This window comes from Galeopterus variegatus, unplaced genomic scaffold (assembly GCF_000696425.1).
Source record: "Galeopterus variegatus unplaced genomic scaffold, G_variegatus-3.0.2 Scaffold601, whole genome shotgun sequence".
Taxonomy (NCBI): Eukaryota; Metazoa; Chordata; class Mammalia; order Dermoptera; family Cynocephalidae; genus Galeopterus; species Galeopterus variegatus.
The window spans coordinates 264306-278689 of record NW_007726712.1 but is presented as its reverse complement, the minus strand read 5'-3'; the positions used below and the strand labels follow the sequence as shown (position 1 = coordinate 278689).

Sequence of the window (14384 nt, the reverse complement as noted above, 5' to 3'; positions counted from 1 at the left end):
TGCCGACAGAGATTCTTTCTGAAACCGAGATGTGATCATGCCGTTCTCCAGTTTACCAATGATTAGTAACCTCTTATCACCTTCAGCAAAAAATCCTAAAAATAAGAGCTATCCTTAAGCAAATCAGCCTGAGAGTGTAAGCTAATGAGGGGACATTGTCTTTTTCACTGTTGTAACCCCAGCATGGAGAACAGTACCTGGCACAATGTAGGTACTCCAAAAATATTCGTTGGATAAAATAACAAATAATGGATGCCTAATAAACATTTTTTTTTCCTTTTTGTCTTTTTTCGTGACCGGTAACGGGATCGCAACCCTCGGTGTCGCACCCGTACCGCGACCGGCAATGGGATCACAACCCTCGGTGTTGTGCCCACACTGCGCTCAACCAGTGAGTGGACGGTCTCTATATGGGATCCGAACCCTCGGCGGGAGCGCCGCCCTCTACCGAGTGCGCCACCAGGCCGGCCCCTAATAAACATTTTTTTGAATGAACTTTGATCTAGTGAGATTTTACTGATAAGATTACAGACTGTCCTCTGAAAACAACCAATTTGAGTAATCAACAACAAAAAACATACTATGCCATTATATTCAAATAAGGGGCAATAGCATCTAAATGCACAGTGGGATTGACTCTAAGTGTAGAAAAGAAAAAGGATCTAGTCTGTCTTATCTTTTATACTCCACATTCCACAAGGATTTGTGGTAACTCATACACAAAATTTAATAATGTAGCGTGCTTCAGATTTGGCTTGAAGCTTTCTGGCTGCCAAATTGAAAGGGGTGACTGAGTTGTATATTTCTTATCATTGGAAAGAAGCAAACATTTCTAAAACAAATTTCCCACCTGGGGTTTTATTTAAAGGGTATTGGTGGACGTTTTACTGTATACCATTCCTACAACAAAGTAATAATTTTTTGACAGTTTCTTATGAAATCTATCTGATAATAACATAATAACAGTAAGCCATATTCAGCAATGCCAGCTTTGTTCAGAGCTGAGATAATAGGAGATGATCTATCTGTGTGGCTTTCTGTTGTTTGTCTGCCTTGAAACCAAGGAAGATCTTCCTTATGTAAGAGGCCCTTCTTCCTGCTGGCCTTGTGACTGGTCCAGGAGAGTAGGCATTTTGAGATTGTGCTGTCAGGCTAGGGCCTGAACCGCTGTTTGCTGGGTGACTGGTTGAGTAGGTGCATATACTATAAAAACTAAGTGAGAGTTGGTATGAATGACATCATTTGGGGGAAATTAAGGTGCCTTAGTAGGCAAGTTCCCTGGATAGGAAATGTCAGAGCACATGCAGGCAAGGCTAGAAACATCTCTGCATCTGCATCAAATTAGAAAGCATTAATCAGCTTTTTTCCCACTAATTATTAAGATTTAAATTCACTGTCAAGGGTGTGCTAAAGCAGGCACTGTTATATATTGCTGGTAGGAGTATAAATTGATAAGAAATTTTGGGGGAAGCAATTTGGCAATATATTTCAAGAGACTTAAGGACATTCATACCATTTGACCTAGTACTTCTACTTCTGGGAAAATATCCCAAGGAAATAATCCTTTTTTTCAAAAAAGGTCTAGTCTCAAAAAATTTTAACTGTTATTTGTAATACTTCATTACTTAATTTATAGTACCAAGAAATTGTAGGCAATTTAAATGTTCCACAGAAGAAGAATAGATAAACAGATATAATATATTCACTTAAAGGAATATCATGACTCAATCTAAAATGTTTTGAAGAGTATAAGATAGAAAATTCTTAAAAAATGAGAAACGCAAAATACAAAGAATAAAAACAATTGAAGTTGAAGTGTGTTTAGAAATATGTTTAGAAGACCAGTATACCAAAAAAATAAATCATTTTTTTTGTATACTAAAACTTGTTTTTAAGAAAAACAATATGATAATTTTTGCTTAGCATTTTTTTTTTCCTTTTTGTCTTTTTTCGTGACCGGTAACAGGATCGCAACCCTCAGTGACGCGCCCACACCGCGCTCAACCAGTGAACGGACCGGTCTCTATATGGGATCTGAACCCTCAGTGGGAGCGCCGCCACGCTCCCAAGCGCCGCACTCTACCGAGTGCGCCACCGGGCCGGCCCTTGCTTAGCATTTTTGAAAATAAGACAAATATAAGTATTCATATTCCCTAGAAAAGGGAGCTTTATAGTAGAGAAAGGATAATTAATAAACTTGTATTCAGCTGAATTGCGCATTCTTCCCCCAGACCTTCCAGATTCCTTTATTTAAAGTCACACTTACTGACCATTCTGATTTTGACACCAGAAAAAAGTACTTCTGGATGAGTTCTCTAAAATCCCCATCATTCACTTATTAGGTAGGCTGTGCCTCTATTACAAAAGAATAAATTGACAATTTGTATTATTACCTAGTCTCCTATGGTCTTGATTGGTATGTGTCAGTTCTCCCAGAGCCTGATTCTTGCTGGTGAATGGGATAAAATCAGGTTTTTGAACTTGCAAATCAAGGAGTCTGATCATGGACTTCAAGGTACAGCAGCAACCCTGGAGCATTGCTGGAAAAATTAGCAGTCTAGCCCATTGCTTCAGTGTCCAAAGGAGAAAGAGCAGAAATGAAAACATAGTTTGTAAAAATATGTTTACTGCATTTAAGAGCATCACTAACTATTAAACATAAAAAGGTTGTTAAACTGTATATTCAAATACTTCTAAATGTGTATGCATAAAAAATTCTGAATGGATATACTGTATTTTTTAAATTTTAATAGTCGTTATCTCTGGAAGCCAGGTTTCCAACTTTTCTTTTTCTTATCTCTATCTTCTAGTTTTGGCACCCTGAGAAAATCTTTAAAAAAAAAAAAAAAAAAAAAAGCAGCAGCTAGAATAGTGGTGGTCTTTCCTTAAGCAGCAAATGCTTGATAACTCATTTAAGAAATCTTTTATTTCTCAGTCCTTTTTTTCCTTTAATTTTTTCTCATTTGAAGTGTGATCTAGCTAAGTGTATTCACTAAATGTTTGACTCACTAATTAGCCCCTTTAGCTGTATTACATAATTATATAACCAGGCTTTGTACTTCACTCATACATTTATTTTAATAACAGCTTTATTCAGATATAATTTACATGCCATACAACTCACCCACTTAGAGTGTTTAATGAGTTGTGCAACCATTATCATAATCAATTTTAGAACATTTTCATCACCCCAAAAAGAAATCCTGTACCCATTAACAGTCACTTTCCATTTCCCTCCAAACCTCCCAGCCTTGGGTTGCCACTAATCTACTTTCCAGCTCTATTTGCCTATTCTGGACATTTTGTATAAATTGAATCATATGATATGTGGTATTTTGTCACTGGCTTCTTTCACTTAGCATAATGTTTTCAGGGTTCATAAATATTGTAGCTTGTATCTGTACATCATTTCTTTCAATTTATTATTAATTACTTTTATTTTACTCTAATCTTTCATTTTATAAATTTACCACCTTTTTATTTATTCATTCAGCTGCTGCTGGACACTGTTTCCACTTTTTGGCTAATATGAATACCACTATGAACATGTATGTGCAAGTTTTTGTGGGGGTATATATTTTTATTTCTTTTGGAGATATACACACATATACACCTTGGAGTGGAATTATTAAGTCATTTGGTAATTCTATATTTAGCCTTTTGAGACAGTGCCAGATTGTTTTCCAGAGTGGCTGTGCCCTTTTACAGTCCCACCAGCAATATGTGAAGGTTCCAGTTTCTCCACATCCTTGTCAACATTTGTTATTATCGGTCTTTTTGATTAGTCGTCCTAGTGGGTGTGAGTATATCTCATTTTGGCTTTGATTTGCATTTCCCTGATGATTAATGATGTTGAACATCTTTGTCTTATTGTTGAATTGTAAGAGTTCTTTATATATTTTGGCTATAAGTCCCTTATCATATATGAATTGCAAATATTTTCTCTTATCTATGGGTTGTCTTCACTTCCTTGATGGTGTCCTTTGAAGCACAAAAGTTCTTAATTTTGACGAAGTCCAATTTATTTTTTCTTTTATTTTTGGTGTCATGGTTAATAAACCATCGCCCAATCCAAGATCATAAAATTTACACCTATGTTTTCTTCTAAGAGTTTTCTAGTTTGGCTCTTACATTTAGGTCTTTAATCCATTTTGAGTTAATTTTTGTATATGGTGTGAGGAGGTGATTCAACTGCATTCTTTTGCATGTGGCTATTCAGTCGTCCTAGTATCATTTGTGAAAAGACAATTATTTTTTGCATTGAATTGTCTTGGCACCCTGGTTGAAAATCAATTGACCATAAATATGAGAGTTTATGTCTGTACTCTCAATCTACTCCATTGATCTATATGTCCATATATTTATATTTTTCTTTTATTCTTTCATTATACCAAGCATTGTGCCTGATATTCATGTTACTTGCTTTTGAGAACTAAACCATTCCTCTTCAAAGCCCAAATTTTCTTTAGGAAACCCATTTTAACAGGATATAATGTCTCTTTTTTCATAATGAGATATAAAGTGATTTCCTGTCATAGCCAAATCTGTAGAGGTCATTGTAGATCTGTCTAATTTGTACATGGTCTTTTGGTGTTTGTCCAACTATATAAATGTTCAGAAGTGAGAATGTGTTGTAGAGGGCTAGGAAGAATGAGAATTGGTCTAGGATAGTCCAGTGACCGTGTTGAAGATGAGGTTGGTTTTAAAGTGGAAGAAGGATCTGCGACTGCGGTGAGAGGATCCTGGAAGGTGCAGAGTGGCCATGTGCAACTTGAGAGGTCCAGGAAGCAGGCAAGTCTAGTTGCTAGCATCAGTAAGTCCAGAGAGAAATGGAGGAGTCTGTTGGACTGAATACTCATGATTCTGTTTCTAAATTTTATTTTAGTAGCAGTTCTTTGCCAGTGTACAGTGACAAAGATGAAATAATGTTTATAGATAATGGCTATCACTGGGTTTAAGATGAGTTAAAGGAGGCAGGAAGTCTATATAATGGTGGTGCTGGTCTCTAGATAGCGGTTATGGCTATAGGAATTGAAGGGATAAGCCAAAGAAGTGTAAATTTAACATAATTTGGTAATTATCTAAAATAATTAAATGTGATGCCAGTGTTATGACTTGGGGACAATGGGAAGATAATCGTACTACGCTTGTAATGAACAAGGTAAGAAGAAATGATTTTTAAAGTAGTCTTTGATTTTGCTATCCTTGTGGGCAAAATATTAAAGTAAATAATAAAATATACCCAACTTAACCATTAGATAGTACACATATCAAGTCTGATATCCAGGAGCTTCCAACATTCATTAGGCACAAGTAGATTGATTTCCCATCCATTGTTTTGAAACTCATATTATAAAATGAACTTTCAATGTCTAATTTTAAAGGTTAGGTAGTGGTTTTGTTTTCTCTATATGTAAAATGTAAAAAAACACTGTACTTGGTGAGTGGTTTTATAAGGCTTAAGAAAGTTACCTAGATTCCGTGCCTTACTAGTGCCATTAATGATATTTGTTGTTTTGAGAGAGGAAAAAAGTTTTCAATACTGACTGCATTGAAAAACTTCATCTGCATAGCAATATAGATAAGTTTCAGTTGCTCAAGATTGTTTTGGTTCTAAACATTGAAATTTGAATGTTTTGGAAAATTTATTTTATGTTGAAACTTAGTACAATACATTTATTTATCCATCCTAAAATTTCTTTCAGGAATTGTTCCATCCTCTGTTGTCCTGACTTCTTTCCAGGTGATGTCAAGAGTTTTTCTAATATGGGCAGTAACACATAGTGTCAAAGAGGTAAGTGTTTATGTAGACTAGAATAATATCTGCACTAACAAATGCTAGTCAACTTTTCTTTTTCACATGTTTGTTATAGCTAAAGATGGAACTCCGGGTCATATCAATAGAGCCAAGATAAAGTTCACATTCATTGCAGGAATTGGGTTACAGTGGGAAACATACCCCAAATATGCAGTGTTGTTAGAGAGAGGACTGATTAAATGGTAAATTCCTGCCATCTTAGTTCCCATGAGATTTGGATAGTGTGAATGTGGTCTACAGCTCAGTTATATTTTTCTGATGTTTTGTTTGTATCCAGCATTCTAAACTCTGGATATCTGCATTTCTGTAGTGGGAATGAGGGACATTGATTCATTCTCAGAGCAGTTCAATCCTTATGACACCAGGAGAAACAAACTTAATTCTACTCAGCCCACGAGGGGTAGTGGAATTGTCACATGAGCTGAGTCAAGTGCTCTGTTGAGGGCCCAGTGTGGTAGATACCCAGGTGGGCCCAGAGACTCTCATGGCAAGAACTGGGGTGAGAAAGCCATCATTATCATGGGTGTGAATCACAACTAAGATTTTGTTTTTGGAAGGGGCTGTTTCTGCTTTTTCAGAGTCAGTAATTTCTTGCTAATGTCACCTTGAGGTAAAGTACTTGTAACCACAAGAAGGACTCATTTTTCAGTTTTCTAGTCCCGGTGACTTGTCACCAGCATTACTGGATTCTGTGGGGCTCACAAAATGTGCTTATCCATTAACATTATGCTGTTGTTATTTGTCCTCTATTCTGAAATCTCTGTCAAAACATTTTGCTTTTCAGGACAGTTTAATTTGTATTTCAACTGATGAGGTTTTTTTAAACCTTTTTATTGGTGTGTGATATATATACAGAAAAGTACACATAGCTAATGAGTTTTTAGCCAAAGTTTAATCAACTTTGGTTAATAAGCTGTTATTTTTGTTACCTTCACATGGAATTTGCAGATCCACAGGCTTTTTTTTTTCCCCTAAGCTCTTTCTCACCCCTTGGAGATGTCTAAACTTCCCATGCAGGAGGAATGTAAAATAATTGCATGCTTTTTTTAGTTATCACATTTCTTTAAAAAAAAAAAAAAAGAGTTATAAAGAAAAACAGGCAAATAAATCTTAATATAGTATATTGCCCTTCGTTCTCACTCTTAATTGTTTATGGAGTTAGGAAAGTTACTTTATTTATAATATGTTATCTCTTTGTTCATTTTGAAGTCCTTTCTGCAAATCATTGTTTTTAACCTAACTTCTTCCTCCTGTACTTGTGTATATATACTATTTCCTTTTTATTTTAACCAACAACTCATAATTTTATCTTCCAACAGTCTCAAATGAACTAAAACTTCTTACCAGTAGTAACTTATTCAGATTCCTAAATAGGTTAATTATCGTGCTTTCAATAACTAAATGCTGGGTACATGAAGGCAAAGTATTGTCCACTATGGAGGGTTCAATCACTTTGCCAATATAGTCAGATATTAATTGTCCAGATGCCAGTGCTCCAGTTGATACATTATCCATGGCCTCTGCTTTTCCTCCTCCCTTCTACTTCAGTGACCACTCCTCTGCTTATTAGCACATCTGCCCAAGAGGGTAGACAGGTAACTCAAAAATGCTCACTATTCAAATCAAGCAATTCTGTTAGTCAAGTTCTTGTTAGCAATATTTGCTAGGATTTTCTGGGCAGATCATTAAGACTGGTTGGCTTAAAAAGCTATTAAATGTCTCTGTGGACTATGCAGGTACGTGGGCCTGGCCATTGCCCTCAATAACCACTCTGCCTGTCAGAAGCATGGACTTGACATTTAACAGGCGGGTTCACAAATAGTATCACTTTTGAGCTTTACAGCAGTTTAAGTTATGGACTCATTACATTTGTATATTCACAATTATTTCTGTGCAGCCATAGTGACCCAATTTCTGCTAATATTAACGTATCATTTTCTGAAGAATGAAGTGCAGTAAATTTTATTGTTTTCCTGTCACCACATATTCCCTATTGATTAATTGACTTACTCTTTTTTCATATAAATAGGGTTCAGTGTTTCTGCCATTCCAGGGGCACAGTTATTTTCTCCTCATTTCCCTTTGCTTTGAATAGAACTCCTCATTCATCATTTTGTTTATAGTGGTGGATTCCCTGTCCAGCCCTGCTCCAAGTCTTCGACAGCTAACTTGAAAAGCCTGTTGCTGTGGCATTTCAGAGGCCAGTCAGCTTGCTATCTGTCACCTGTTCCTCAGCCCCTTCTTTTGGCCATGTGCTATTTTTCCTGCCTTAGAATTTCCTATTAGCTATAATTCAGTTTGTTCTGTACAACATTACATGTGACTTCCATTCTTCTCTTTCCTGAGGCATCTTAAAAATATCTTTATTTTCCTTATATTTAGCTCTGCTTACTTTAATGGTGCTTACTTTACTCTGCTTACTTTAATTAGCCACATGGCCAATGCATAAGGAAATTGACCTCAGAAATGACTGCTTAATAAAATATATTTCACTTTCTCATAGTAATGTTCAAATTCTTTTCGTATTACCATACTATCATTTCTCAGTTTCTTTTTATGTAATATTCTCCTCTAAGTGGACAGCAAGAATTCTTCCTTTTTTTTTTTTTTTGTCTTTTTTTTTTTCGTGACCGGCAACGGATCGCAACCCTCAGTGTCGCGCCCGTACCGGACCAGGACCGGCAACGGGATCGCAACCCTCGGTGTTGCTCCCGCACCTCGCTCAGCCAGTGAGCGGCCGGTCTGTATGTGGGATCCGAACCCTCGGCGGGAGCGCCACCGCGCTTCCCAAGCGGCGCACTGTAGCAGTGCACCACCGGGCCGGCCCCGAGAATTCTTCATTTTTATCATGTTGCATTTGGGATTGGATCTTGATCTACACTCCGTGACCTGCTCATGTTTTCTGTGCTCATCCCCTTGTTTTTCTGTAATTGTACTTCATGCACTAAGGCATAGCCTCTATACCTTTTAAGGCTAGACTCTACTTTTCTCACATTTGAGGTATATTTCCTTTTAAGAGCCCTACTGGACACACATCCTCACTTGTCATTTTAATTCTCTATCCGTGGAATGCCATTCGCATAAGTGTACTAGTCGTGTACTTTGTGGATCTAAAGGATGATCAGATGGTTTTCTTTTAAGACATGTAAGGATCCATCCATTAATGAGTATGACACCTCGATCAGCAGGATATTAAAGAAAAAACTGGTCTCTGCTCAAAAGCTTTTTCTTGACCTAACACAGCAAATAACCTTCCCACCTTTTCCCCTTTAAAGAGACCATATATATGAACAAAGAAAAGCTCCGACAAAAGCACGAAGCTGGGGGTGGGAGGTAGCGCGTGGGGAATACAGAAGGGAATCAGCAATTCTAGCTGACCTGTTTCCAAGTTTTCCCACCTGTCTCCCAGACCTCAGCTAGCTCTCTCCCTGTCCCTTAGCCAGGCTGGCCCTGCTGCTGCCACAGCTGGCCTCTGCCAGCATTGGCTCCCTCCTCCTCTGTTTGGGTCTGTGTCTTTGTCTCCTTGTTGAACTGAGACAGGATTGTCATTTTTCAAAATGAACCGCAGTAGGAAATGCTACTTCTGTCCCTCACCATGACCCCCCTTCAGAAACAGACAAGTTCATAGGGCACATAGTTTTCCTTGTCCGGAAAGTAGCTAAGCTTAGCCCCAGATTCCTGGACACACATGTAAGCCACTGTTCTGTTCTTTTCCTGCCTCAATCCTCTTGGAAGAAGCCACACCAAATCTTCTCCCGAGTTCTTTTTGTAAGATAACTGTATTTGTGGAGCAGAAGTTCCAGGTCATCTCCATGGGGAGTAGTTGAGGAAGAAGTTGCTAGGGTCCTGCTGTGGCGTTAGCCCAAGTAGAGCCAAGAACCCTACACTTTACTAGGGGTAATTTGCATAAAATAAAACTATACACTGGAGCACTGAGCCTTCTCTTCTTTCCTCCTCACCCTTTGCCACCATTGGAGAAAGGGATATTTTCCCACATTGTCCTGGAATGTTCTGTGAGTTCTCCTGATTTCACCAGTCAGCTGTTTGCCACCTCTTCCTGGCACGCTGCTGGGCTTTGTGACACTTAGTATACCATTCTTGCCAACTTTTCAGCAAGATGCTTACAAAAATCTTGCAGTCAGTATTTAAGAAAGTAACTTTGAGCTTCTTATAACTGTACTAGTTTTTGTTTGTTTGATGTGTTATAATTTAGAGAAGGCTTTATTAAAGTGTGTTACAATCATTCACTCTTGACAACCATCCCTTGAGAAGGTTGTAGCCTCCCTTTAAAGTTTGGAAGCTAGAGAGGCAATGATTGTCACACACTCCACAAACGGCAGAGTCAGGATTGGACTTTGGAATTCAGGGTCTTCCCACTGTGTCAGAGCTGCCCTTTTCTCGCCCTTTGAGAAAGTGACATAAACATGTCCTTATTTTAGTTGTGCTGACTTTTCTTGCTCCCCTGTGGAAGCAAGAGGTGCTTATCCAGAGGTGCTCAGATCTAGAGGTGCTTTTTCTCTTCAGCAGTTCCATTATGCCACGTGCATATTGAGATATGATTCTCTTGTTGAGTCGTTTGTATATCAGTCGTGGGTACTAGGGGCTGATCTGCAACACTTTGTTCTCTGTTCTTTTACTGAGGAAGTGGCTCTGTGAGGAATCCCGCTAATTAACTGGCCTTTCTCCTTAAAAGTTCCAAGACTGTTTTTCAAATTAGGACTTACAGACTCTTTGGACTAGAATTACCCAGAGTGCTTACTAAAAACACACATTCCGGGTCTCACTCCACACTTGATACAGAATGTCTGGGAGGAGGGCCAGAGAATCTGCATTTTTATTAGGCTCCTCATAATTTCATGAATTCTCATGTTTGAAAAATGCTCTAAGATACCTGTGTGTTGTGCTGTAATTTTTGTTTGACCACCTCTTCTTGATTTTACTTCACATTTCTACTTAGCTTACTTGAAGCCTGAACAAATCTCAGCATCTCTATCCCAAGTTTAATGCCATTCTTATATTCTTGAAGAATGAAAGCCTTCAAATCTCTTAAACTGCTAAGACCAATTACTGTACAGTTTGTGGTGCTTTCTCCAAAATCCAGTGTCTTTACTGATGACCAGGTAAGAGAAAGCCTGAGGAGCCCACTTTTAAGGTAGAGAAAGAAGCAAGACTAGCTTTTGTTTATTTGTTTTTAAGAGAGAGACATGAGGAGTGTAGCCGCGTCACACTGGGCTGGACTTGCTGGAGGGGCCCTGCACCAGCCATGTGCTCTTGGTGCCTGCCAGCGCCGCCAGGGAGATGGTGTAGGAGGTCATTTCCACCTGAGGTAGTACTGCGCAAACCTCTCTTCCTGGGAGTTCTCAAGGAATATCACCCCTGCCCCGACAGTTTTACTATTTTCTACGTAATGAGAATTCAATATTCTAGAACATGGAGGCTTAGCACCCATTACTTACATGAGGGTTTAATGAGTTTTGGTTTTGACATTTACCTTGTGACTTAGGACAGAGCACTTCAACTTTCTGACACTAGTTTTTCTCATATGTAAAATGGTAATACTAATATCTTCCCCACCTACTGTATCACAGAGTTTTTATAAAAATTAAGTGAGAAAAGAATATACGAAAACAAGATGGCGGCATTTAGAAGTCAAGGTCCTTAGTTTGCAGTTTTTTACTGAGCAGCTTTTGAAATGCTTTACAAAGCAGTCCTTCACTGAGACCCTGTGATCTGTGGGAAAGAGTGCCGCTTCCTTCATAAATGGAACACAATTTTCTTTTTCTTCCTCTTTCCTTCTTTCTTTTCACTGTGTGGAAGCCAAAGCACTAACATCCCCATTCCCACACTCCTGCTCCTGTCTTGGTTGCATTACAGGTTTTTCTTCTCCGCTGGGTGCACAAGTGTGCTCATGGTCCTTCCCACCTCTTGGGGTTGCTTCTTTTGTTAGCCTACTTCCTGAGACTGCACACGCTCCTTGTCATCCTTCGTGGCCAGCTTGTGGTCTTCCAGTGTGCACCCCCTATGAGCATGGTGTTATGGTGAGACAGAAAGGACAACTTCTTATCCCCATCATTCAGATGAAGAGATGAGAGGCTGTTTCTGGGAACAGACTGTTTCCCTCCTCAGGTCTGTGTTTGGACCGGAAGCCATGCCACCCTGTCTCTAGCTCCAGTGCCCCTTCCCCAGGTACATGCCGTCTCATTTAGCAAAGGCCAATGAGATGCATTCCATATCCTTTGGCCCCCTTGAAAGCTGAATGTCTAAAATTCTCCAGCTTATTCTATCTATTTCCTTACTTTCTATTTTAAATATTTCTGTAGGTGGACTTACATCACCTTCACTTTTAAAATTAGCACCTCTCCTAATGGTAGAAAAATCTCACTATTTGATTGTTAATCAAACACTGTCAAACTTAAGACAGCTCCTAGACAAACGCCACAGTACTTCAGTGCCTTTTCCACATCTGTTCTTTGTGGACACTTAAAGATCGTGCTTCTTTATCAAATAGCTAGATGATTTCTTTTTTTTCTTTTTTTTTTTGTCTTTTTTCGTGTCCGGCAACGGATCGCAACCCTCAGTGTCGCGCCCGTACCGGACCGGGACCGGCAACGGGATCGCAACCCTCGGTGTTGCACCCGCACCTCGCTCAGCCAGTGAGCGGAACCAGTCTGTATGTGGGATCCGAACCCTCGGCGGGAGCACTGCCACACTCCCAAGCGGCGCACTGTAGCAGTGCACCACCGGGCCAGCCCCGCTAGATGATTTCTTTTGCCATTACCTATATTTAACATAGGTGATGTTGGCAAAAACAGAATGTCTATTTTTCTCCCAGTATTTTTCTGCCTATCCCTTTCCAACATCTTCTTGTACTATGTGTAAAGACTTTATTTCAAAATACTGAAAAATGTTCAGGTCCTTCAGGGGCGGTGCGGGTTCACTTCTGCAACCCATGCTGCATCTTTCTCCCACTGTCTTAGTTCCTTTCTAGCCCTTGGAAAACTACACTGGAACTTATTTGTGGTTGAAAATATGATATCCTCAGATGATAATTAAGTCAGTTATGCGTAAAAAAACCAAAACAAACAAACAATGAAACATCTCCTTAAACCGTGGAAGCCAACATTATCACTGCTTCATACAGAACACAGTCCCTCTTTGTCAGTTAACAGTAGAATAGGTTCCAGGCTCAGCAAAACCGGGAAATTGGTTTAATTTGTCTTTGGTGTTAGTCTTTTTCTGTTCTGGGCTCTCTTCCACCACACCCTGCATCCTCCTCTCTGTAGTGACTCTGCCCCAACAAACACCCTGACACTTGAAGTTTCTCAGGGCCTTTCCTTTTGCTCTCTCACCCCAAGGGCTAGAATCTGACATGCACCATTTCCAGCTGTCAATTCCAGCATGAGAATGGGCAGTTAGACTAGGCACACTCCCCAGAAGCCTGCACAGTTATCTTTGTTTTGGGAAATCTGACTCAGGGGAGGAAGGGCCAGGGCCTGACCTGCCAGCCCCAGAGAAAGGTTCCTCCAGGACCCAGAGATGGGCCTGCCCCAGCTAGTCCATTCCAGACTGTCCTAGCAGATGCCATGTCCCTTAAGGCTTGAGCTCTCATTGGCTTCTTCCTTCCCCTCTGCCCCAGGACTTCCAGATCTTAAGGGTTTTGGTGCATTTTGCGTTTCAGTTAGTCTTTTAGAATATTGTACTAATCCCCCTCCTGTTAAATTGATGTTCAATCACCTACATTGCTCCTATTTTTGATAATGAAATTTCTGACAAGCTTATTGTTGGAATGCATCCTCTTCAAGCATAAGACTTGTCTGTACTGTTGGGTAGCATTTTAATATATGTATTGCTGCTACTTTACAATAGCTGGAAAGCTATTTAGAGCCAAATGTGGTTACTTGCAATCCTGGGATTAACAAAGATGCTTGACTTTTGACATTAGGAAACTGTCAGGGAAAAGGAAAGAGAGTGAAGGAAGAAAAGAATTGTTAACTTGGTCTTAAAGTCGTAATTTTCCAAATAAGCATGAGATTTACAGGCTGGGAGCCTGAGTGGTTTTACCTTTAGTTGTATGTCATTAGCTTGAATTAAGGAATAACATGGGGAAACAAAGTTCTGTGTCCTAGAGCCATGCTTTCAAGTTGTATTATTATCGATGGAGAGTCACCAGTAAGTGAATTCTGACACTCACACTAGCTTTCATCCATGGTTTCAAAGTGAAATTAAGGGCCGGCCCGGTGGCGCACTGCTACAGTGCGCCGCTTGGGAAGCGCAGTGGCGCTCCCGCCGAGGGTTCGGATCCCACATACAGACCGGTTCCCGCTCACTGGCTGAGCGAGGTGTGGGAGCAACGCCGAGGGTTGCAATCCCGTTGCCGGTCCCGGTCCGGGCGCAACACTGAGGGTTGCGATCCGTTGCCGGACACGAAAAAAAAAGAAGACAAAAAAAAAAAAAAAAAAAAAGGGAAATTAAGATGTTTTTTAGACTGTTTATTTCAAGCCAAAAAAAAAAACTTTTTAGTACTATATAGTGATGAAAAGGTATTGGTTACCAACATTTTTCTTCT

General features: G+C 39.5%; 1 protein-coding gene across 1 annotated transcript in view; it reads left to right on the top strand.

Moving 5' to 3' along the window:
- Positions 1-14384, top strand: part of PTPLB (protein tyrosine phosphatase-like (proline instead of catalytic arginine), member b) — a 90276-nt gene that overhangs the window by 48660 nt on the left and 27232 nt on the right. The window contains exon 5 of the mRNA XM_008570429.1: positions 5706-5794. Within this exon, the coding sequence (XP_008568651.1) occupies positions 5706-5794 (89 nt within the window). The remainder of the gene's footprint in view (positions 1-5705; positions 5795-14384) is intronic.